The sequence below is a fragment of the Oryctolagus cuniculus genome, chromosome 5 (assembly GCF_051225735.1).
Source record: "Oryctolagus cuniculus isolate XC-2025 breed Fujian yellow rabbit chromosome 5, ASM5122573v1, whole genome shotgun sequence".
NCBI classification, from domain to species: domain Eukaryota; kingdom Metazoa; phylum Chordata; class Mammalia; order Lagomorpha; family Leporidae; genus Oryctolagus; species Oryctolagus cuniculus.
The window spans coordinates 166,767,690-166,792,586 of record NC_142871.1 but is presented as its reverse complement, the minus strand read 5'-3'; the positions used below and the strand labels follow the sequence as shown (position 1 = coordinate 166,792,586).

Below are 24,897 nucleotides of genomic sequence, written 5' to 3'. Positions count from 1 at the left end.
GCTGCGGGGACAGGTTGAAGCTCCGTCGGGACAGCTGCGCAGTCACCCTGGGGTCACACGCAGCAGCTGAATGACAGTGCCACCTCCAGCTGTGGCTTCTCCCCACCCACGCAGCACCACCGGCCTTCGCAGGCCAACCCGTCCACCAGGGAGTCCCAGGAGCTGTGGGGCCGCCAGACTCCCTCCCCACGTTCCCTGCACCCGCTGCCTCCCAGCTCCAAAAAGCCAAGCCAGAGGACAGCTGCCTGGGTCCTGAACGAGTCAAGGCTTCTCACTGGTGCCCCAATTCTGTCACTCAACTGTCTTCCTTTTTAATTTTATTCTTTTTATTTGAAAGTCAGAGTGACAGGGCAGGGGCGGGGTGGGGGCAGGGTGGCAGAAGGATCTTCCATCCGTTGGCTCACTTTCCAAATGCCCACCACAGCCAGGGCTGGGCCAGGCTGAAACCTGGAGCCAGGCCGCCCGCATGGGTGTCAGGGACCCAAGCACTTGAGCCATCACCCCCTGTCTCCCAGGACGTGCACCAGCAGGAAGTGGAGTCCGGACTCCACCCCAGGCAGTCCGACGTGGGATGTCGGCATTCCAAGGGGGCAGCCTAAGCCGCGGCGCCTCGAAGCCTGCCCGCCCATTCAATTTTCAACTGTTCGACGGAAGGTGACACGGAGCAGAAAGGACACATGAAATTCAGATTACGATGGTTACAGCAGTCTGCCTAATGGCCACAACGTGGAGGCCACTCCCAAGTCCATCAACAGGTAGAGAGGTAAACACGCGGTGCACACAGCCGGGACAGCACGCGGGGCCACACCCGCAAATCCAACCCACCTCACCCAGGAAATATTCCAAAGACAGGCACGTCTTCCGTACGGAACACCAATGCAGTGTGGCAACTGTTTCCCTGGCACTGACACTGGCACAGGTGCTTTAAGCCATCTAGAGAGGATCCGAAGCACGTGTCCAGGTTAATGCAAATCCTGCACCACTTCACAGCGGGCACTGACGCATCCACAGACTTGGTACCCTTAGGGGGAGCTGGACCTGCCCCCCCAGCCCCGGCCGTGGACGCCGAGGGTCACTGTGCCACTCAGGAGCAAAGAGGAACCATCGCCGACACACACAGACACAAGGACACATCTCCAAGGCAACAGCACAGGACTGCACAGTGCAAGATCTGCGGGACCTGGGTGGGGCTGAGCCAAACCGAGGGGTCAGGAATCGAATCGGCAGCCGCCTACAGGTGGGCCAATCGAGGCAGGCAGGAGGGGGTTTACCAGGGGGGGCGAAGGAGCTAAATGTGGGTGGCAGTTGAAGGGCACGAATACGAGTGACAACCATGGGGCCGGCATCACGGCGCGAGGGGTTAAGCTGTGGCCTCTGATGCAGCTGCTCCGCTTCTGATCCAGCTCCCTGCTAATGCTCCTGGGAAAGAAGCAGAGGTGGCCTGGGTACTCAGGCCCCCGCATCCACGTGGGAGACTCAGATGGAGCTCCAGGCTCCTGGCTTTGACCTGGCGCAGCCCCAACTGCTGTGGCCACCTGGGGAGTGAAGCAGCAAATGGAAGCTTCCTCTCTCCCTCTCTCTCTGCCTTTCAAATAAATAGAAAAACCTTTAATTAAAAAACCACTCAACTATGTACTTACAATCTGTGTACTTTGCCACATGTACATGACACCCCCATTTTAAAAACAAACCAGGAAGTTGTTGCAAACGGGCTCCATGCTTTAAGACACGGCAGAGGTGTCTGACCGCCCAGGGCTTTGTGGTGTCTCCCTCTCTCGGGTAGGAACCCAGTGGCAGATGGCAAAGTGGGAAAAGTCAGGGCCGTGGCAGCTGACCAGCAGAACAACCCGGACATCAGGACTGGCCTCCGGGGTGCGGGCACCCGCCGTACTCTCCCCACACTCCACAGGAGATGGCCTCGAGGCCAGGAGCTCAGAACAGGGCTGGGAAGAATCCACACAGTTGCTATTTCAAGGCCTGAGATTCTTGACCAACGTGTTTAAGGGCTGTGTGTCTGGCCATGCTAAGAGCAGGATTGTCACTACGTCATAACAAGCCACGGCGTCCCCACCAAGAGCAGGACTGTCGCCACGTCACAACAAGCTGCAGTGTCCAGACACTCCGTCTACACTCCTCCTGCAAAGCCAGGGGAATGCGGGGCTGGGAGGCACTCCCGGGAGTGGGCAGCCCCATTCCAGACGCCCCTGCCCACGAGGCAGTGCACACGCCCTGCGACTCCAGCACTGCCCAACGCAGCCGCGTCCTTGCAGCCTTTGCTTCCAGGTCTCTGCACCCCAGGCTCGACGTGGGTAAGCCTCAGAGGCATCTGCTTCTGTCAGGGTCAGCAGTGACCATAGAACCCCGCGCCCAGGAAGCCTCCTCTGCCTCCCCCCGCCCCCAGGTGCAGCCATCCCCTCACTGCATCCTCCCAGATCCCGCCCTTCCCTCTGCTACCTGCCCCTCCCACCTCACCTGCACCTGCACAGCTTCATCACAGGACAGAAGGGAACCTCACGCATCCTAGCCTTCTCCCTGAAAGGACCATGGTGGCTTAAACCACACCCCCTCCCCAACAACACTGCCTGGACCTCAGAACGCGACAGGGAAGTGTTAGTGTGACGTCCTCAGAGGGGGGCTCTAACCCAGTCTGACTGGTGTCAGAGTGACACAGGGGACCGCTCAGGGGGACGACGGGATCTGCCAGCCAGGGAGAGACCAGCCCTGCCGCCACCTCCTCCCGGCCCCCGGCCCCCAGTGCTGTGAGACAAGGACGGGCCGCGCTGGGAGCTGCGCAACAAACCACGCCACGGTCTCCAGCGCGCTGAGCCACACGCTCCCTCCCACTGTGCCGTCTCGGCACTCACGTCCCAGATACTCCCACTGCACCTGCCTGTCCCCACCTCCCTCCTTCTGCCGCCAGCGCCACCTTTGTGAGATGCACCCTCACAGAACGGCCCTCCCGCCTCCCCTGCGGCCCGGACACCGGGCTACAGTACACAGTAGCTGTTCAGTGAACACCTCAATATGACATCCCGCCCGGATGGCTCTCCTGGGCATCTACTTCCCTGGGCATTTACTTATTTATTTACTTATCTGAAAGGCAGAGAGATATGGAGAGACAGACCGCACCTATCCAACTGGTTCACTCCCCAAATGCCCACAACAGCTGGGCTGGAAGCCAGAAGCTGGGAACTCCACCTGGATCTCCCAGGTGGGTGGCAGGGCCCCAACTCTTGAGCCATCACCACCGCCTCCCAGGGTGTGCGCTGGAGGGAGCCGGAGTGGGACATGAACCCAGGCCCTCCGACACGGGACACTGGCAGCCCCCGGCACCCAACACCTGCCCCGTGCATATTCTTAACTATGGGATTAGGCACGAAGTCTGCTGTGCAACGCAAGCCAAGCACGGGCGGAAGCCTGCGGCGTATCATCACTCCCTGTCCTTCAGGACCAAGTGCCCTCTGGTGACTAACCCTCCTTTCAGGACGATGAACTGAGTCTTTAACTCCAAGGTGACCCTATGCCTGTTGAAGGTCATTTCCGCTTCTCCCAGGACTGCTACAGAAGATGCACTTGACAGTGGGGGTGGGAGCTCTGTCTGAGATTCCATCCCAAAAGAACCGGGCTACAAATGGGGAGAAACAAGGCAGCAAAAGAGAAATGAACCAAGGAGACTTGATTCTCACTCCTGACTCACAGCTCAGTGCAAACACGCTCCCAGAAGATTCACGGGGCCGAGGAAAAGCAAGAACCCCTCACAGCCTTGATGAGAGCCAAGTGTTCAAAGATTTTGTTTATTTGAAAGAGTAACAGAGACACAGAGAGAGACACACACAGAGAAAGAGAGAGATCTTCCATTTACCATTTCACTCCCCAAACGACCATGGTAGCCATGGGTGGGCCAGGCTAAAGCTAGGAGCCCAGAACCTGGTCCCAGTCTCCCACGTGGATGGCAGGGGTCCAAGCACTTGGGCCACCTTCCATTGCTTTCCCAGGTGCATCAGCAGGGAACTGGGTCAGAAGTAAAGCAGCCAGGACTCCAACCAGAGGCTCTCACGGGATGCCGGTGTCACAGGCAGTGGCTTAACCCACTGCACCGCAATGCCAGCTTCAATGATAGCCATTTTTGACAAGTTTCTCTGAACTTCTCAGAAAAAAAGAGACTAAAAATAAATCTTTTATTAAAATGAAGGCATAAAAAAGCCTCATCTGGGAGTCAGAAGGTTTGGTGGTTCTCCACGTACTACAGCTCCAGAACCAGTGGAACCAGGGACAGTCCCACGGCTGCAGCCTCTTTAATGGCTGCTTGATGCCAGATACCAAACAAGAGGCTAAGACCACCTTCTGTGGCCACTGATCGCCCTCAACCAGGGACACCAAGCACAGCCAAACAGAACACGAGGCAGCCAGGGCTGAGTGAGGGGGACAGACGGTGCTGTGGGCCTCTAAGGGGAGACAGACCTTGCTGGGGATGAGGTCCCAGGGCCACCTGGGCTGGCGGGGGAGAGGGGATGCTGGCTATGCAGGGAGCCCCTGGCAGCAGTCCCAGCTGTCACCCAGTGCGCTGACTTCCGGAGGTGACAGCACAGTGAGGCACACCCTCAGCACAGGTGCGTGTCTCGCTGGGACTTCCCTGGCCAACGTGGCCTGGGCCTCTGTTTACTTTAGGCCTCTGTACTTGGAGTCTGTGCCCCCTGGGACGGCTCCATTTCCTGCTGCTGAAACCGCCATAAAGCCACCTCCCTGGGAATTAATTATGGAGCAAGCCTGCCTGAATTAGAGACATTTTGAAATAAATATCTTTTACTTCCCAACAAACAGGTCCCTTTTCCAGTAATTAACTGTTATTCTGAGCAGAGGTTCAAAGAACCTGCTTTGAAGAGGGCTGTGGTTGGTAGCACCATTTGTACACAAAAACACAGAAGCCAGGCCTCCCATTGGGTGAGCTAGGTGGGCTAACAAGCCGGCCAAACTGTGTTTACATCATGAGCGACCTCAACAAATGCGGCAAAGGCCACCTTCACAGAGGCCCTGGAACCAGGCTGCCCGGCACGTGTTCCCAGCGCATAAGCCCCACGTCTATGACCCAGGCTGCAGTGTGGGTCAGAGAGAGGGCCAGGTATCGTCCCACAGCCTCTGGCCATCTGCTGGGTGTGGGCAGCAAACACAGCAGCATTTGCATTCACCGGGGCCAGGGTTTCTCCCACTTGGGGCGTTCGGGGCTGGATGCTTCCTGGTCCCTGACCCTGCCTACCACCCCACAACCTACCTCCCCACAACCTACCTCCCCAGGTACGCCAGCCCCCAAAACATCTCCAGTGTCCCCTGGGGGGCGATCACACAGAGAGCATCTCTGAAAGCGTGGTGCTGGGTCCCACAGCCCAGAAGTTCCCCAGGTGGCTCCAAGGGCTTGGACACCCCTCCCCCAACCCTAGACCCAGACGGATCAGCCCCACTGGAAGCAAAGATCATGTGATTTAAAGTCCTGCACAGACCTCACCAACTGCACGGCCCAGGGCGAGTCCACATCTCACCCGCAGCCTCCCAGATCACTAAGATCCGCCGTCAGGTCTGCGTGCCACCCGGAGCTGCTATCTTCCTTCTGTTTTGCCTCCTCTTCCTCCTCAGGGGCACCAGCAGGAAATGCGGACTGAGCACCCACTAGGAGTGGGAGCTGAGGGTCTTTTTTGGACCAGGCCAGCAAGGGTGGAGGATGGGAGTGGGAGAACAGGGAGGCAAGAAGGCACGAAGCAGGCTCTTGGCAAAAACAGCCACGTTGAGAAACAAATCAGGGGCTGGCATAGGGGCTCCCCAGCTCCCTGTTGCTGGAGACACAGGGAGGGGCCCTCAGAAGCCCACCAACCAGGCCGCCATCCTCCTGCAGGGCGGGGCTGATGCTGTGTTACAGCAGGTCGGGCCACCGTCTGCAGCGCCGGCATCCCATATCGGAACACCAGTTTGAGTCCCCACTGCTCTGCCTCCAATCCTGCTAATGTGCCTGGGAAAGCAGCAGAGGATGGTCCAAGTGCTTGGGTCCCTGCCAAGCATGTGGGAGACCCGGATGGACTTTCTGGCTCCTGGTTTCAGCATGTTGCAGCCATCTGGGGAGTGAACCAGCAGATGGAAGACCTTTGTCTCCCTGTATCACTCTGCCTCTCAGGTAGGTAGGTAGGTAGGTAGGTAGACAGAGCAATCGATCGATCAGGCAGGCAATGAAGCGGCACGAGGGGTTAAAGCAGGGACGTTTTAAGAGTTGCTCAGACACAATGTGGGGACAAAACACTTTGGAATTTGAGGCAAGAAGGGTGGGTAAGATCAGAGGCCAGACAAGAGCCCAGTCCAGCAGGTGACCAAATACATAGGTCAAGGGCATCAAAGAAGTGGCAAGGTTGCCGATATGGACTGGGGCTGCCCTGTGCAGGTGTGCACTGGAACTCTGGGGTTGTGGGCTGAACTGTGTCCCCAAAGGCATATGCCAAAGACCTAAACCCCAGCAGCTCATGGTGTGAGTGCATCTGGGGTCATCAGTTAAATGTCGTCCATTTAGCAGGTCCTAATGCGGTCTGACCGTGAGATGGGGACACAGGCACAGAGGGAGACCAACTGGAGACATGGGGAGAAGACCATGTTTGCAAGCCAAGGAGAGAGGCCTCAGGAGACCCGCCCTGCTGGCACCTGGAGCCCAGCCTTGGGCGGCAACGTATGCCTGCAGCTCCAAGCAGCCTGGTGCGTGGTGTTTGTTACAGCAGCCCTAAGACCTGATACCAGGAGGCCATGTGACAGTCCTTGGCAGTCCCATGGGACCTGGGATCAGGCCATCTGGATGGGCACCTGCAGCAGAGGCCACACAGTGGCCGGCGGGGACACTGGGCAGAGCCAGCACTCGCCAAGAGCTTGGATATCCCGAGTGGGAGAGTATGTTGCTGGTGTCTTGTGATGGGGGCTTCCTGAGGGTTTCCAGGAGACCTGGGGTGATGTGTGTCCTGTGGGGGTGCAGACAGCTCCTCAGGGGCTGGCCTGAGGGGGCTGTGGATGGAACCTCCAGGGGGGGCAGCAGCCTGGGTGAAGACTAAGACCAGCCAATCTGGTCAAGGGGCGGTCTATGCTCCAACCAATCACAGCCTGTTGCCAGGCAGGCTCTGTTGCCAGGTGGGTTTCAAAGCCGTTCCTGAGTAACTGACACTCACTTGCCAGTGGCCACCTTGGCATGGCCTTCTCGTTCCACCACACCTGGGGCCAGGTCAAGGAGCACTTCTATTCCGGCCTTCAGGGCATGCTCACTTCTGCACCCCACACCCTCAGCTCCTGGGCCCTTGGTTTGCCACCTCTCACCAGCTGCGCCAGGAGCTCCTCCCCCAGGCCAGCGATGGTAGGCTACTCGTCCGTGTCACCACACAGGGTTCTGTGAGAAGCTCCGGGACAGGCACTACACACGGGGCTGTCATAGTGTTTTCAGAAAGCAGGAACGCGTTCAAGGTCACGGCGGCACTTACATGGAGAGGCGACGCCGACCCACTGCACAGCGCGGGTGGGCACGGCGGGCACTGTGCTAAGTGACAGAAGCAGTCACGCAAGGGTCCCATGTATCTGAGGTCCTGAGTCCAACTCCAGAGACAGGAAGTACAAGGGCGGCTGCCAAGGGCTGCTGAACCGTGGTGAGGGGTTTGTGTTGAATGGGTGGCGCCTCCATCGGGGGCTGGGGAAGTTTTGTAGGCAGATGCGGTGACGGCTGCACAGGGCACAGGATGACCTGATGCCACTGAACTGTAGGCTTCAAAGACGTGCAGAAGAAGTATCTGCTGGGATGTGCATTTCACCACTATGAGATGGCGTTAGCTTTAATCAGGACAGACAAAAACCTGGTGCTTATGCACACACTCGTGTCCGTCCACAAGACAGTAGTGGGCCCCTCAGTATGCAAGCATCCTCAGTGCCCAAGGACACACGTGGGGGTAGCTTTTCACCCAGTCCGGGGGAGGCTGCAGGCAGAGCCCAGCCACGATTTGACGTGACCGCTGGGATTACTTTCAAAATGATATTAAGGGATCGACTGTGGCTACTAACTAGTGGAATTAGATTATGTGAGGGACTGACCCTCCCCACTGACACAACAGAAAAAGCCTGATAAACACTTCACTACCGTGCCTGTGACTTAACATTCTTCACCACACAGCCCTGTGACTCAGCTGTTTGCTTCTCTGTCCAGATAAGCAGGGCAGCTGTCTCACTTCCAGAGCCGCGATGTCCCACAGAACAAAGTTCCCTGTTGGTTCTGTCGCCTGCTTTGACCTCACGGTTCAAAACAAAACTGTCAGGGTGTTCCATCCACTGGCTCACCCCCCAAATGCCCGCAACGTCCAGGGCTGGGCCAGGCCAGAAGCCCAGAAGCCTGGAACTCCGTCCAGGTCTCCTATGTGGGTGGCAGGGGCCCAGGTACTTGGGCTGCCTTCCACTGCTTTCCCAGGCACATTTGCGGGGAGCTGGATCAGAAGTGAAGCAGCCTGGACTTGAACCAGCACTCACATAAGACTTTGGCACCACAGGCAATACTGCACCACAATGCTGGTCCCTTAATACTTTTTGAACAAAGGGATCTGAGTTTTCATTTTGCTCTGGGCCCTGAATGTAGCTGGTCCCGCCCCAAGAAAGGTTTGGACAGTATGAGACTCACCCTGAGCACCTGCCCCGAGGGCTCCTTCCGGGCTCACTGGGTGATGTAGAGAGAAGACCTGGGGCCATCTTTAATTAATCCCAGAGAGGCAGCCTTAGGAGGCGGGTCCTTGCCAGGCCACACTAAGCGTAAATGGCCAGGGGCGTCTCAGCCCCAGTGTGTGTGTCTGAAGCATGTAATGGCTAATCATCAATGCTCAATTACTCGCAATAAATCACCAAGCAGAGCCAGCTCCACACCCTGTCACATGGTTTCAAGGCCCAGGGGAGCTGCACCCCTGCTCCGGAATCTACCTTGCCCCTACTCCACCCAAGCCGGGCATCCGACCAGCGCCTGGGGACCAGGGTTGGACGGGGCTGCCGGGTGGCTCTGTGCTGGCCCGTGCCTGATCACGGCCCAGATGAGCAAGAGCAGGAGACCAAGCCAGGCCAGCCAACTTACAGAGAAAGGAACAAGGCGGAGGACTAGGCTGACAAAGCAAGACCACGACGGCGGTGGCAGCTGGGCTCCCCCTCCACCCTGAACTTTTCCAGTAAACCCCTTTCTGTATTTCTGAATGGAATTGGAGACTTGGTTTGTTACTCGTAACCAAGAGTGTCACGGAGGGCTGTGACAGAGGGCAAGGACACACAAGCGAACAGCTGGAAGGGCTCTGTTGCAGCGGTGCCTGTCCCAGGGGACATCTGCTTCGTTCAGTCAATAACCATTGGCCCTTTCTCGGACACAGAGACCCTTGTCAATCTCCAGGTCATTGTCTGGAGAGAAGCTGCCCACCAATGTGACCAGCAGTGAGTCAACCCCGAATGAAAGAAAGAGCCACACGACCAAGCCCGGCGCACAGGAGACGCAGGTTCTGACACTACGGGGCCCATGTCAATGGCCTCCCATGAGGAAGAGGCTGAGAGAACGTTTCAGGACGAGAGGGGCAGCTCCGGGAGGGGCTCTTTCACCCCTGCCCACGCAGCTCAAGGCCACCACCCCCTCCTCCGTAGCACCCTGCCCGTCTCTTGAGTCCTGTCTCCAGTGTGCAGAGCTAAGCCCCACCGTGAAGCACATTTAGGGCATATTCTCCGTTCGGTGGCAGGAACTCAGGTTTCTGACCCGAGGCTGCCACAGAATTGGTTCAGGGCTTGGCAGAGCCCCACTGTGGCGGCCCAGGGAAGACCCCTGAGCTTGTAGACCCTGGCCGCTGTGTCTGGGCCCTGTGGCCAGTGCAACCTGCTTGGTTTTCAGATACAAACCAAGCCCCCGAGAGAGCCCTTTCTGGTCCGGCGCCTCCCAAAGGGCACAGCTGGTTGCCGTGGACACAGACACCTCCCAGGTGTGGCCTGGGGGCTCCTCCCCATCTGGGACACTCCTCAGATGACTCAGGCAGGCAGCCCTCACCCAACGGGAGGAGGAAATTTCCAAGGTGCCTCCTGCACGCCAGGTGCCTGGGTGGGCACTCCCAGGTGTCCTCCCACCCTCACAACCACCCTGGAGGCGAGGCAGAATCCAGGCCACCCAACCTGAGGACACAGGTGACAAGCGGCCCTGAAGATAAACTCGAAGCCAGCAGCACAGCTGGTGCCACAGCCCCTGCCCTGCTGAACTAGGTAAAAAGCACCCGCTTTGCACGCCCTCGAGTTCAGGGGAGCGCACGTGTGTTCGGAGACCCCCCACCCCCACCCCGCAGCAGGGACACACACACAGTCCTTCTCATCGGAACACAGAGAGGGCTGCCATGAGGGGACAGCTGCAAGCCGGCTCTCCCACAAGGACAGAGCTGACCTGCGGGGCAGACGGGGACCAGGGGGCTGAAGCAAGGTGGGAAGGGTGTCCAGGCAGGGGAACGGCATGAACAGAGCGAGGCTGAGCTGGGAAGCAGACAGTGCTAGGACCCTGGAGGTGGCCGGGGGGGGGGGGGGGGCAGGTGACTTCGAGAAGGGAAGTGATGTGGACAGCTTGGCACTGTATTTCCTGTGGCTGAGGCACGATGAGGCGGGGGGCAGATATTACTGAAACCCACCAGAGCCACAGCAGAGCACCCCTCGAACACACAGGAGCCCACACAGAACAAGTGAGCGGGAGGGCTGGGGCCCAGCCAGCGCTTCCGGGCGCCTCCCCGGGACAAGGCAGTACCCTCAGCCCCAGCTCTCAGCTGTAAACGGAGGACCCCGGACCTCGCCATAATATTCACAGGCCCTGCCCAGCCTTCCCCTACATCGGGAACTTGAGAAGGAGCAAGCGGGCTGCCCGGAAGTCAGCTACCCGGTTCTAGGGTTTCCCAGCCCCAGGTCTGCCAGCCTTGTGGAAATGCAGCTGGCACTTTCCCTCCTCGGAGCAGAGACACAAGGCCGGCACCCTCCAGAGGGCCAGAGTTCCCGTCCGCCTCCAGTGTGCGCCCCGTGTCCTTCCCTGGACCCCGCTGGGGGCCAGCACAGACAGATCTGCCTCCCCCAGACCTGCGCTCAGGTCTCAGACCTGCACCCGTCCCCTCAGCTGCCCTTCTTGTCCCCCTGCCATCTGAGGTGGCAGGTGCAATGCTCAGCCCAGGTGCTGCTCTCACCCCCCACGGCCTCCTCCCCGAGTCATCACCTCCGTGCCTGGGCTCAGCTCCCGGTGTCTCTGAAGAGCCTCGGCCCCACTGCAGCCCCAGGGTAAGTCGGCTCGCTCTGCAGGCCTCCCACGGCCACCACACAGCTTTGCAAAACTAGGGACTCTGTCATAGCCTATACACCGCTCAAGACTATTCTATTTTATTTTTAAATATTTATTTATTTGAGAGGCTGAGTCAGAGAGAGAGGGAGAGAGAGGTCGTCTAGCCTCTGGTTCACTCTTGCTGCCCTGTGCCTTCAGGCCACGCGGCCTTCGGGCCCCCGCTCGGATTTCCTGCCTGCACGCTTGCTCCACGTGGCACCCGGCCTGCTCTCTGCTTGGTGTGGACCCAACTTGTCCTCTAGACTTCTCTTTCTCTCCTAAGTAAAGCCCTCACTCTCCTGCACATTTCTCTCACTGAATAAAATCCTCTGGTTCACTCCCCAAATGGCTGCATTGGCCGGAGCTGAGCCAATCCGAAGCCAGGAGGTTCTTCCAAGTTTCCCAAAAGGGTGCAGGGGTCCAAGCACTTGGGCCATCTTCCACTGCTTTCCCAGGCCAACAGCAGAGAGCTGGATCAGAAGAGGAGCAGCTGGGACTAGAACTGGCACCAAAGGCAGAGGCTTAGCCTACTATGCCGCAGCACTGGCCCCTATTTTATTATTTGAAAGGCAGTTCTCTAGAGAGAGAAGGAGGGAGAGAGAGAGGAGAGACATCTGAGACATCTTCTACCTGTTGGTTCACTTACCAACACGCTACAATGGCCAGGGCTGGGCCGAGCTGAAGCCAGGAGCTTCTTCCAGGTCTCCCATATGGGGACAGGGGCCCAAGCACTTGGGCCATTTACCTGCTTCCCCAGGGACAGCAGTATGGAGCTGGAGTGGAAGTGGAACAACTAGAACTTGAATTGGCACGCATTTGGGATGCCAGAGTGGCAGGCGGGAGCTCACCCTCCATGCCGCAACGCCAGCCCCAACTTAAGAGTCTTGCATAGTTTTGCTTTGCTGTAGAATTACAGAAAAGTTCTTAACATGGAAGCCACTTCTGTCCCCACTCCACATCACCTGCTGACAACTGCAGGCTCCTGCACACCCAAGGCTGTGCAAATGCTGCCTGCCTTCTCTGGTGTGTGCATACACACACACACACACACTCACACTCACAGAAACACATACACTCACGCACACACATGCATATACACACAGACATATTCGCACTCACAGAAACACAGACACATACACTCATGGGCATACACACAGTCACACACACACACACTCGTGTGTGCACACACTCACACACATGCACTCACGTTTGCATTCACAAACACATACACTCACAGAATCACACACATACATACACACACTCAAATACACACACGCACATTCACATTCATTCACATACACACACACATGCGGTCACATACACGTGCACACACAGATACACACTCACACACACACACTTGCAGAAACACACACTTGTGCATAGTCACCCACAAACACTCGTGTGCACACTCAGAAACACATACACTTGCATGCATACATATGCACTCACATACACTCACATACATTCATACACACACTCACGCACACACAGCCCCCTCTTGCCTTCTCTTGTTCCACCCCCTGCCTGAACCTCGGCTCCTGTGTCGGGTCAGTTTCTCACACAGACCAGTCGGTCCTGGTTGGTGTGTGTGTGTGTGTGTGTGTGTGCGCGTGCGCGTTCTCTCATTTCCCTTCCTTGTCGTTAACAGATTACTATTTGATCAGGTGGGTGTGTCTCCCAGTAGTCACAGCTCTGTGGAAGCTGAGATGTCCACTCCCGCGGATCACTGTACCCTAACACACTGCACAGTGGCGGCTCAGAACAGGCTCCTGTGACAGGAAGCAGCGCGGGAAGGGGAGGCTGGGAGATTAAAAAGAAAACAAGGGGAAACCAGCGTGGCCCAGGGTCATGCTCCGTCAGTGCTTAACAAGGTCCTCCAAAGAACAAAGTCGAACTCTGACCTGCGGTGTTTGCCAATTCCCATGGTGTAAACACAGCTGATTCCAAGCTGCCCGAGTGGCCCCACCAAAGGGGCCTGCAGAGACGAGTACAGCGCCGGCTGGCACAGCGCATGCCCCACGCGTGCCAGGGCCGGGACTGACATTCAAAGTCAACCTGTTTTGAAAATACATCGACTTCTGATTAAAAATCCTAATAAAGGCCGCCATGAATGGCAACTTATGAAAACGTGCCAGGGGAGGGAGAGGGGAGGTGTGTACCAGTTGCGAGGAGGAGAGGCAGGCCCAAGGCCCTGGAAGAGTTCTGTGATGGGGTGGTTTCACAGCCATTCGGCTTCTGCTCTTTGCATCAACACGGGGCCACTGGCACCCAGGGGCTCAGGACAGGGCCGTGAGCGCGTCACAGCCGGCATGAAAGGTGGCTTATCCCTCTGACCTCGGGCTTCTCTCTCTAGCAATTCTCCCAACAGCTAAAGTGAAAGCAATACTAAACAGAGGAGACCATGAGCTCATACAGATATTGGAAGAAAACAAGGGACTCCCCCACCCCTGCTCCAGCAGCGGGGGAGCCCGAAACGCAACATCAAACCTGAAAGCCACAGAAGATGAACCACTCAGGTCTATCGAAACCAAAAGTCTCGCATAACAGAAACACCAGAAACAATGCCTAAGACAAACAGCAGACTGGGACAAAGCCGCTGACAGACATTCAACAGGCTCTGTGACCTTCACACATGGAACGCTCCTATAATGCTCCTATAAGGGCAGGCTCTCCGGGCCGGCGCTGTGGCGTGGTGGTAAAGCTGCACCTGCCACACCAGCAGCCCATATTGGAGTCCAGGTTATGAGTCCTGGCTGCTCCATGTCTGATCCAGCTACCCGCTAAGGCACCTGGGAAAAGCAGCGGAAGAAGGCCCACGCGGGAGACAACGTTGAAGCTCCCAGCTCTGGGCATCTCGGGAAGTGAACCAGAGGATGGAAGATTCCTCTCTGGCTCTCCCCCTAACTCTTTCAAATAAAGAAAATAAACAAAAGAATGCTCTCCACACATCCATACGCATGAACGCAAGGACATGAAGAGACAGCTCAAAGAAAAGGAAACGCGAATGGCTCTAAAACATTCAAAAATTCAGTTAGCCTCCCTGAAAACCAAGCACCAAGTACGATCATGACAAAATGCAAATTCCCCCACATCAGACCCACAAATGCCGAAGGCCGGCCTCCCTGGCCAGGGGGTGAAGCGGGCCACACATTTCTGCGGTTCAAGGGTGCGAGGCTGAGATCTTTCTAGAGAACATGCTAACAGCGGCTAAAATGCAGCCTGTTTTCTCCCTCCCACGTCCAAGAATTTCTTGCACATGTGCGAATGTTCAAGCACGCCAGGGTGTCACCGCCCATTGTGTCTGTCATAGCAAAGGCTTAAAACAAGTCTCAATGCCTTCTTGGTGGTGACTAACAGGCTGCGGCCCAGCCGGGCAACGGAGCCCTCTGCAGACACGACAAAGGGGGAGGGCATTTTTCCCTACTGATACGAGGCCGTCTTCTGTGTAAGTAGAAAGGAAGAACGGTGGATATGATCGATAGGACGCACTGCTATTGGAGAGAAAATATGTAAGATGGAAACATACTTACTGGAAAGATGCAGAAGGGGCTGCAAATTGTCATGGAAGATATGTATTGTGGAGAAGTGACACACGGATTTCATCGTGGTTTTGGCACCAAAATAAACTTATTTTTAAATTCCACTTTCCATGGACTTTTTGAACTCCTTATACAGAAGAAACTGGTAGCCATGGTTTTGCCAAGGGAAACCTTGGGCAGACACCAAGAAATGTTACTTCTGTGTGCTTTCTACGGCGAGCATATGCCCTTTCTATGACAATTCCTAAACATAGACACGCAGCAGACACTATAGACAAGCCACCACTGAGAAGACCCAACGGTAGTCGGTCCAGTGCTAGGAAAAGAGTGTAAGGAATTCTAGCGAATCAGCAAGAATATCACGCATTGAAAATGTTTCTGAAGAGGCTGGCACTGAGGTGTAGTAGGCTCCACTTCCACCTGCAGTGCCGGCATCCCATATGGGCACAGGTTCACGTCCCACCTGCTCCTCTTCTGATCCAGCTCTCTGCTATGGCCTGGGAAAGCAGCAGCAGATGACCTAAGTGCTTGGGCCCCTGCCCCTGTGAGGAAGACCTGGAAGAAGCTCCAGGCTCCTGGCTCTGGATTGGCTCGGCTCCAGCCGTTGCAGCCATTTGGGGAGTGAACCAGTGGATGGAAGACCTCTGTCTCTCCCTCTCTCTGTATCTCTACCTTTTAAATAAATAAAAGCTTTTAATTAAAAAAAAGTTTCTGAAGACTTGGGGACAGTGCTATTTGATACGGTATCAAGAGAAAACAGCAAATTTCATTAAATGAACACTCCAATTAGAAACATAAAAGTGTTTAAGCTCATATGTGTAAAGTATTTCAAAAGGGAAAACTAATTGTTAGGATAACAGAATTGTGGGCTATTTTTAAAAATAGTACTATTGCAATGATATTGTAACTATTTTTAGTCTTAATTAAATTGTACTGAAGTCAATTTAAATAACTTCTAGCAAAAGGATACAAATTACTTTCCCAAGATATTTAAACCATTTTCAGGATAAAGGTCAAAAATCTTGGTGAATTCATGAGACTATAAGGGGACTTTAAAAGGCTCATGGAAAATGGAAGTCAACCCTAAGTTTATTTTGGCGTACCAACTGCTTAAATCTTGCACAGTGTTTTCATAATACACTTCCTGTACAGTTTTTTGAAGACTCCTTATAGAAGCCTCAGAAGACTCAGATAGACAATAATGCAGCACTTCAAATGCAGGAACACAATGGGGCTTGCGAAGGCTGGCTAGAGGGGATTTTTGGCCAAAAATCTTCAGTTCATTCTTTCGAAGCGGTGAGCATTTGAAACCCACAGGATTCTCCGAGAACAATGCAAGGATGAAGTATGCAAATTAGTAAAAGCAAGATTTAATTTGTGCAGCTGTGGTTTTCATTTCTTAAAAAACTTTTTGGCTAAAATTTCAGAAGTTTCTGAGAATTTGGGCTGCACAGATGCGGGAGCAGGTGAATCAGCTCAAGACCTCCTACCCCTGGTTCTCTCTGAGGGAATTTCTCACTTTTCAGGAAGGCACTGACAACACCTTTCAACAGGTATAAAATAGGAGATAAAACCAGACAACAAGAGCCAGCAGGAGGTTGAGTATCTGGCTAAAGGGCCAGTCACCTGCCCTGCTCAAACGCAGGCTGATTTAAAGGCCACCCAACTCGGGTTATGATTCTTCATGGAAGGACATAACATAGGGGAAAATGTCTTGAAAACTCTAAAAGATGACAACACAGAAGCAGGGTATTAGATGACTTTGAAGGCCTGGCGGACTGTGTGATGCAAATTCTTGTACAGATGACAAACACCAAGGTCCATGGCAAAAATCAAACAAGATTCTAACAGGAGTGCGAAAAAAAAAAAAAAATCCAAAGCTATGAGATGAAATCTATGTGGTGCAGTGACACATGCCACCAGGACGCCTGGCAGGTGTGCTGGCCCCAGTCGCCGGAGGGCTTCACAGACACGTGTCTAGGGAACAGCCCACGGCATCAACCGCTGGCCCTGCTGCCAGGAGCCTGGTGTCCACACAACCCCTCTTGCGGCTGGGACACACAGGTTACCAAGTGGAGCCGTCGGCAGGGCGGACTCCGTCACAGACGAAAGGACTGAAGAAGGTAAACGCTCATTCTGGGGCACAAGAGGTCCCTGGTGCTGGTACCCTCCGACAGTGAGCCACTTCGGGAGGTCCCCATGCGCCGGTGCCTTCACACGGAGGACGGATGACAGAAGCCTGCGAGCCCTACGAAGCCTTCAAACCACACGGTAATAATGGAGGTCATCACCACCTGGCCTGGCAGCTTCACCTGCATGGGTGCCCAAATAGCAACAGCTAAATGGGAAAGAGGGCGAGAACCGCACCTGGCGGTCCTGAGGCCCCCGGGGCCTCGCCTCGCTCCTGGGGACAGAACAGGTGTACACGGCGGGGAGTGACAGACGCTGGAGGATGCCGTGTCCTGGGGCTCCTCTGCAAGGGACAGGGAGTGGGAGGAGGGGACAGGAGGCAACGTCTTGGAGCCTGAACGTGGCATCTACTGTCAGGGGGCGAAGGAGGCTGGCAGCACCTGGCCCTCAGAAGCCCTGCCCCCATCATGGTATTCATTCCACACCTGTACACCTGAGACGGCATCCGACAGACGCAGCCCGCAGAGGACAAAGTCTGCCTTGGTCCTGGCCGAAGTGTGCCTGGAGAGCGCCTCCCGCCCGGACTGTGAAGGACGTTCCTTATTTAGATCGTACTTGTCCGTGAAAATCAATACGTCCTTTCGACTTTATTGCTTACGAAAATGCTCCTCTAGTGCCTGTCCCCAGGCCTTCGCCCTGAGGCCACCCTGTCAGTGCCACGTCCTGTCAGCGTGCCACCACCATGCACCCCTCAAAAACCTGCCCCACACGTCAATGCTGCCGGTGACCCTAACCCGTGGGAATTCAGAAAAGCGGCTCCGCTGTCCAACCACCCTCCCTGGTCGCTGCCAAGTGCAGGGTGAAGGGCTGGTCCCTGGGTCCCCAAACTCAGGTCGTGAGCTTCAACCCCACTCCAGTTTGCCCATCCTCTGACCCCAGGACACGGCACTGGCCATGGACCCGCGTTCTTCCTCTGCTTTACAAAGGACCCTAAAGTAAGAGAAAATGTTGCCAGGTGTAGCGATTTCAGCAGTCACCTCTCTGACCCTGTCTGTGCTGTGTGGGGTTGGGGGTGCCGGCGGCAGGGAAGCTGAGCCAGAGGATTCCCACAGGACAGCCCCCTCCTGTCCAGGCGAGTCCAAGACTCAAACAATGATGGTGGTGATGATGTAAGAGTTTCATCTTACACATACCGGAGCCACCACGGCTGTTGACTAATACACGTTGGCAAGAAGGGAGAGGATACACACAACCTGGTTAGGATACTCGGCCCCACTCCATCCTCCCAGACAAAGCGTTTCAACCTCAGCCCAGAAAGAGAATTGGGGTGTGTGTGTGTGTAATCTGCATTCACTTTGAAATGCAAATGAAATACTAAAAACACAAAAGGGGCAAAAGACACTAACTGCTTGGAGTACCAAGGGAGGTGTCTATTGTCCATGCTCAGGTCTCTACCTGTGTCCTCCCAGACCAAACAAGGGTGCTGCACTTTGCGCAACACGAGCCAGGGAGCTACTCAGCCCACAGCAGCTGCTCTGCAAGCCCAGGGGGCAGCCGCCGGATACCCCTCTGCACCTTGTCCCCACACTCCGAAGTCCCGGGAGAACCCCGGGGGGCACTGGGGAAGGTGGGGCAAGGTCTCCAGCCCGGCGAGCACCGCAGGCTGAGCAGCAGGAAGGGGGCTGGGCTGGCAGCAGCTCTCCCTTCTCCGTAACTTCAGTTCTGTAGAGCCTGCGTCCAAGCCAGGTGCGGGGCGGCTGGGGTCCAGCCCTCAGACCTTGCGGCCTCACCTTCCGTCCGGGTGGGCCGCCCCTGCAGGGTAATGGGGGCCTCCGAATCTCTTCTTGTATTTTCAGGGGAAGGGGCGTGCTTTCCACACGTGCTCTGGGCCGGGAGTTTGGGTGCAAGGCAGGGGAGGCGGCGGTGCCCCCTTAGCGCCCGGGGCTCGGCGTCACCGCGGAGAGCGGCGAGAAGTCCTTCCAGCACCCAAGTCCCCGTCTCGCCCGGGGGGGCGGCAGGGAATCCTGTCCAGGCAGGACGCTGGTGCGCACACACGGGCAGCCCTGCAGGGCCTCGGGCTGGGACCTGGGTCTGCAGCGAGACCAGAGGGAGAAAGGACTCGGGAGAAAGGCACCGGCGCGGCCTTACCTTGCTGACCACGTTCTGGGCGAGGCCGGTGCGGATGCCGTAGTCCCACGCGTGGCAGTCGCAATTGGAGGCGTTGTCCGCCTTGTCCGGAGGGGACGGCAGGGGCGGCGTGTCGCCGCCGGGGTCGCTGCCGTTGCCCGTCGCCCCCCAGGCCCCAGTAGAGAAGGTGGTGGGCGCGGGGCTGGTCCAGTTGCCCAGGTCGCCCCAGCGGCCGCCAGCCGCGGCCCCCGCCAGCTCGGAGCCCTTGCCGGCCCCGCGGCACCAGAAGTTGGGCTGGTCCAGGAGGAACGAGTCCGAGAACTGGGTGAAGCCGATGAACAACGCGGGGACCCAGGTGAGCAGCACGAGGGTCCTCTGGTAGCCGCCGCCCAGGCCGCCGAGGAAGGGCAGCACCGACCCGTCGTAGTCCAGCAGCAGCAGACTCGGGGCCGCCGCCGCCGAGCAGCAGCCCGGGTGCGCGCCGCCAGCACCGGGAGGCAGCGGGGGCAGCGGCTGGATCTCCGCGCCGCCGCCGCCGCCAGAGCCCGCGCGCCCCCCGAGGGGCGCCGAGGCCGCCGCGTCTCCCGGCGGCAGGGAGCCGTTCTCCTCGGTCGGGGGCAGCTGCCGCCCGGGCCCGCCGCCCGCCGCCTCGCGCCGCCGGTCTATCGCCATGGCCCGGGCCCGCGGCGCCCGCAGAGGAGGCGCATAGAGCGCGGCCGAGGCTCCTCGGGCGCCCCGGGCAGAGCGCGCCGGGCCGGGCGCCCGCAGCCGCCGCCGCCGCCGCCGCCGAGAAGGGCCCGCGGCTCGGGAGAGAGCGCTCCGCGGCCGCGGCGCGTCAGGCCGCCCCCATGTTCCCCGCCGGAGCCCGCGCCCCGGGCGCTGCGGCCCCGCTCCGGCGCCGGGCAGAGGCCCGCCGGGCCCTCAGCCGCCGCCGCTCATCGGCCCCGCGGCGGCCGAGCCCGCCGCTCTCCGCTGCTCCGCGCCGGCAGCCGAGAGGAGGAGGAGGTGGAGCCGGCGCCGCGCCTGCCCGCGCCCTTGCCGGCGACTCGGGGCCCTGCGGACGGCGGCGGCTGCTGCTCCCCGGCGCCCGGGATGTCTTTCTCGGACTTGGGAGCCTCCCGGAAGCCGCGAGCGCAGGACCCAGCAGCCAGCCAGCCCGGCCAGCCGCGATCCCGGGCTCCGCGAGCCGAGCCGCCTCCTCCTCCTCCTCCCCCGGCCCCGGCCCCGGCCCGCCCCCTCTCCCCCCGCCGAGGTGGAGGTAACCGCGGCACCTGCTGCGCCCGGCTCCTGCGCGCGAGCGCCCCCTCCAGCCGGGACGCGCCGCCGCCGGGACGCGCGCGAGGGGGGCGGGGGAAGCGGGACGCCCCGGGCCCGCCTCGGCCCGAGGATCCCCCGCCGGTCCCCCCGCGCGCGCGTCGCGGCGGGACGCGGGAGGACGAAGCGGCGGCGCGCGCGGCGCAGGGGGCGTGGGCCGGCCGGGGGATCTGGCTGTGGACACGAGCGCGCCTCCCACCCACCCCCGACTGCGAGGGTCTCCGTGACCTCGGCTGGCCTCAGGGGCGTCCGGTTTTCCGCTGCCCGCACCCCATTCCCAGTCGTGAGCCCGGAGGGGTGCAGGTCCCCGGCCTTCGCGGAGCAGGGTCTCGGGGTTGGGGGGCGTCTTGGCCACATCGCCAGGTCGCCTGCGACCGACAGCCGCGGCACCCGCTCCCAAATCGCCATTTCGTTCCCCTGTGCCAAAATACCACGCTGGGTAGGCGCGACGCTGGAAGGACTCATCGCCAGCGCGTTACGGGTGCACCCTGCCAACGCGCCGGGGGATGGCTCCTGCGCCCCCTCCCAGCGGCTCAGGTTCGCGTGCGGACACCCGGGGCACGGGCGCTCGGCCCCGCGCCCGCACACCAGCCCCGGCGGCGCGCCTCGCCTCGCCTCGCCTCTGCGGCCGGGCCCGCGCCGTATCCGTCGCTCCAGCCCTGCGGCAAACGGCGGCGTGAGCTCGCGTCCACCGCACCCGTGAGAATTACGCGGCGTCGCCACGAGGCGGGAACGCTGCATATTCTGAGAAGTTTATTAACGCAGGTCTTAGGCGGAGGAGCCGTTTCTCATTTCTTTGGGCACCCTCCCTCCCCCCAAATGTGAAAGAAATGCTGAAACGCCTTGAGCTCCGCACGCCGCATGCATGCGACCTCGGGTCGTCCCGCGCCCGGCTCAGCTGCACGCTGCAGCGGAATCCTCTGGTTTCACCTGGAGTTCGGCGTCACCGGCGAGGGAACGCAGGCACCTGGGAGAGACCCGCCTGGGAAAGCTGTCGGGGGGCCGGGCCGTGGGGGTGGGGCCGTCGAGGACGTCCCTGCAGCTGGGAAGGGGAGATTAGATAACAATGAGCGGAAGCGGCCCCACAGGCTGCAGGAGACCCCACAGCCTGAGAACTGGACCTCAGAAGAGCCCTCTGCGCCGGCGGCACACAGCATTACGTACGTGGTAGTGGTTTTCTTTCCCAACCTCGGATTTTTTGCTAGCTCCTCCCCGACCCCCCTCCTCGGAGAATGCAATGACGGGTGCTGGTGCCCAAGCCTGCGACAAACACAGTCCGTGCTCAAGGAACCGGGGCCCTAGTGACCAGGGCTGCTGGATTATTGGCAACTCACTCGCAACTTCACCAGTTTTATTCCTGTCCTCCTCTCACGCCGACTCCCCGCAGGTCCGGCTGTCTGTCTCCCTCGTCCCACCCATCGGCTTCTTTTCCTCTGAGTCATTGCAGAACAAGTACTTGTGTTGGCCTTCAGGGTCATTTCAATCAGATAACAACCATTCCGGGGAGCTTTTCAGAGCCCATGTTCAGATTCACTCTGGGGTTCAGCCCTACATTGCAGGGCCCCTGTGGGTTAGGCAAACGACTCCCTGACCAAAGACTGGGTCCAGAGCACAGCCAAACAACTGGCCTTGACCCCAGATCTTAGGACTTGTCTGTTTCAACACACAGCCGGCAGGAGACTGAAAAGATCCTTGCTGGTGTGCATTTTCCCCTGGCCCTGGGAAGGAGTTTCATTGCAAAGCGGTTACTAGTTCTTGTTCCAGGAAGTTGATAAAAATCCTCAGATGGTACATTTCCAGAACTGGGGGACACATTGGGAAACGGTGCGCCCTAAGACTGAAGCTAAAACGGAACCAACATGCAGTGTTTGGGACTTGCTACCCACAACACCCACCTGGGAATTGTAGTTTAAATTACTGATGAGGGGCTTGGTGGTGTGCACAGCGGTTGGGCTGCCCTGTGCAAAGCCAGCATCCCATAGGGGTGCAGGTTTGAGTTCTGGCTGCTCCGCTTCCAATCTGGCTCCCTGCTAATATGCCTGGGAAAGTAACAAAAGATGGCCCAAGTGCTTGGGTCCTCGCCACCCAGGTGGGAGACACAGATGGAGTTCCAGGCTCCCGGCTGTATCCTGTGCCAGCCCGAGCCATTGTGGCCATCTGGGGAGTGAACCAGCAAATGGAAGTGCGCACACTCTCTCTCCCCTCCCTCTTGCCTCTCTTTCTCCCCCTCTCTCTGATTTTCAAATACATAAATCTTTAAATACACATATATAAAAAATACTGATTCGAGATTTCCCTAAATCCATCTTGGATCAATGCCCCCTCCAAACGTAGTAAAGAGGATTAAAATGTAATTAATTTAAAATATGAACACACCACAAGTGACCTCATGATAGGCCCTAAAATAAAAGGAGTGGAGAAGAAGCATTTGGCACTCTGATCACCTCTGGGCTCAGACTGGAGGTCAGGGCTAGACTAGAGAAGCAATCAGACACCTGCCATCAGACTTACTGCATGGGAGTTACATCACCCGTGCTTCTCTTGTTTACAAATTCATTTAGTGCCTCCCACCTCTAGGATGTAAGCACCTTGAGGGATGTGTATCTGGTATTCAGTTGTATTCCTGGTAGCTAAAAAGTGCCTGGCACCTGCAAGATGTCAGTATACATTCCTTGAATAAATGGGTATGCCAAGTGATAGCCACTCAGTGATACTCTGCATTAAGTCCAGACAACTCTGGTTACTTTGATTCTGATCAGTGCCTCAAACATAGTTGCATTCTCCAGCAACATGAGAAATCCAACAACTGGAGGATGACTTTTCTTACCACAAGCTGCAGTGGCAAGTGGGTTAGCTGCCAGCGAGAAGTCCTTGTGGGCAGCTTTGCACTTGCAGGTGGCGACTGGGCAGCCAAATGCAGCTCACCCAGTACACACGATGTTTCAAAGAAATATGGACTACCGATGTTTCAAAATTGAGAGACTGAGCGTGTCCCGAGGGTAGTGTTTTGACTCCTGATTCCCCTTGTTTGCTGGCCCTTGCTTCCTTGGGATACAGAACAGGAGCAGATGTTTTCCTGCCACCCGTGTCCCTCAGGCCCCCAGTGGCACCCGACGTGGAAGCCAGGGTCCTGAGCGTGCTGCTCTCTGTGGAGAGCCCTTTGCTAGCAGGTTAAACCACCTCCTAATCACCAATAGGCTTGATACATTGATTTCCTTGGAGATAACAAGTGAAAAAAAATTTTGGTTTATCTTTGAAATTGATGGAAATCTCATTTTAACTCCTCCACAATTCTGCAGAAGTTAATTCCAAGGAATTGGTGTCAGGGTTAATTAACTTTAAACATGTAACACCAGCCATACTAAATGGATTTCATATGGTGTTGCCTGTATATTCGCATTCTTGATGCTTGGATTATAGAACGCTTTTTCCTTGCCTCGGCCTGATTTCGTCCTTTCATTTTCTGGAGGTGGAAGAAAGTGATATAGATGACTTCCCACTCTCGCTGTGTGTACTTGAATATTATGGATGTCACCCTTTGGCTTTTGGAATGATGAGTCTGACTCTTTAACAAGGAATTTGACATTTACAAAACCCATCATAAATGAAAATGAAAAAGCTACTTTTGTTCAGTGGCAGAAGTAATAAAATTGTCGCGTAATCTGTCCTGAGGAAAGCTACAGGTAATAGTCTGAGAAAATAAAAGGGAGCGTTTGGTCCAGGACAGTTTGTCTTTCTTGATGAGGAGGCCAAGTGCAAATAAACACAGAGAAGGTAACACTTCATACAAAAGCTACTGCAGGGCGAATGTGACTGGTACGCTAGTTACTTTCAAAGCTTAGTTACAATTTCACTTTGAACTCTTTGATTGAGTAAACAATTAGGGAGTGAGTGGCCTAACCTTTAGGAACCCACATCCCACATCTTAGTGCTTGGGTTCCCTACCTGGCTCCAGCTTCTGGCTCCAGCTTCCTGCTGGAGCAGTTGGGTCCTTACCATCTACACAGGAGACCTGGATTGAATTCCTGCTCCCAGCCATGGCCTGGCCCAGCCCTGGTCATTTCCAGCACTTGGAGAATGACCCAGGGGATGGGAGCCTCTCTGTTTCTTTGCCTCTCAAAGTATAAATAAATAAATAAATAAATAAATAAATAAATAAATAAATAAAAATTTAAACGGAAAGGTAAAGGAGAAAAAAATATAACATTAATTAACCTAGAGTTTGATGTTGGCTTTTGTTGGCTAAAAACCACAGATGTCACCTTTGCTTTATTGGGCTTAAGAATGTTTTCAAAGCTTATTCTCTCTCTCTTTCTCTCTCTCACACACACACACTACCTCCCAGAATGTCAGGACTTAGCAGGGAGCGCTGCAGGCTTCGTTCCAGCACAGACACGCCCAGTTTTGTGTGGTAAGAGCCACCCCCAAATTTGTGAA

The 24,897-nt window shown here is 56.7% G+C and overlaps 1 protein-coding gene and 1 long non-coding RNA gene across 10 annotated transcripts in view; both read right to left on the bottom strand.

Annotated features, from left to right (window-relative positions):
* Positions 1–20,342, bottom strand: part of SLC22A23 (solute carrier family 22 member 23) — a 173,445-nt gene extending 153,103 nt beyond the window's left edge. For 7 of the 8 annotated variants that reach the window (XR_016234360.1, XM_089333455.1, XM_089333457.1 and 4 more), the window contains exon 1: positions 19,168–20,265. Coding sequence is in view for 7 of the 8 variants with exons in the window: in XM_089333455.1 (XP_089189581.1) it covers positions 19,168–19,818 (651 nt within the window). In the remaining variant the exon portion in view is untranslated. Of the gene's footprint in view, positions 1–19,167 lie in introns of all 8 variants that reach the window. The other variant, XM_002720952.6, reaches the window with a different exon arrangement.
* Positions 20,343–21,194: 852 nt separating this feature from the next.
* LOC138849724 (uncharacterized) lies at positions 21,195–22,718 on the bottom strand. Of its 2 annotated transcripts, none has more exons than XR_016234363.1 (2): positions 21,795–22,718; positions 21,195–21,502 (listed from the first exon to the last, which is right to left on the bottom strand). It is a non-coding gene; the product is annotated as an uncharacterized LOC138849724 (long non-coding RNA). The 2 variants fall into 2 exon arrangements; XR_011388849.2 differs by lacking the exon at positions 21,795–22,718 and adding an exon at positions 21,625–21,788.
* Between the last annotated feature and the right edge of the window lie 2,179 nt (positions 22,719–24,897).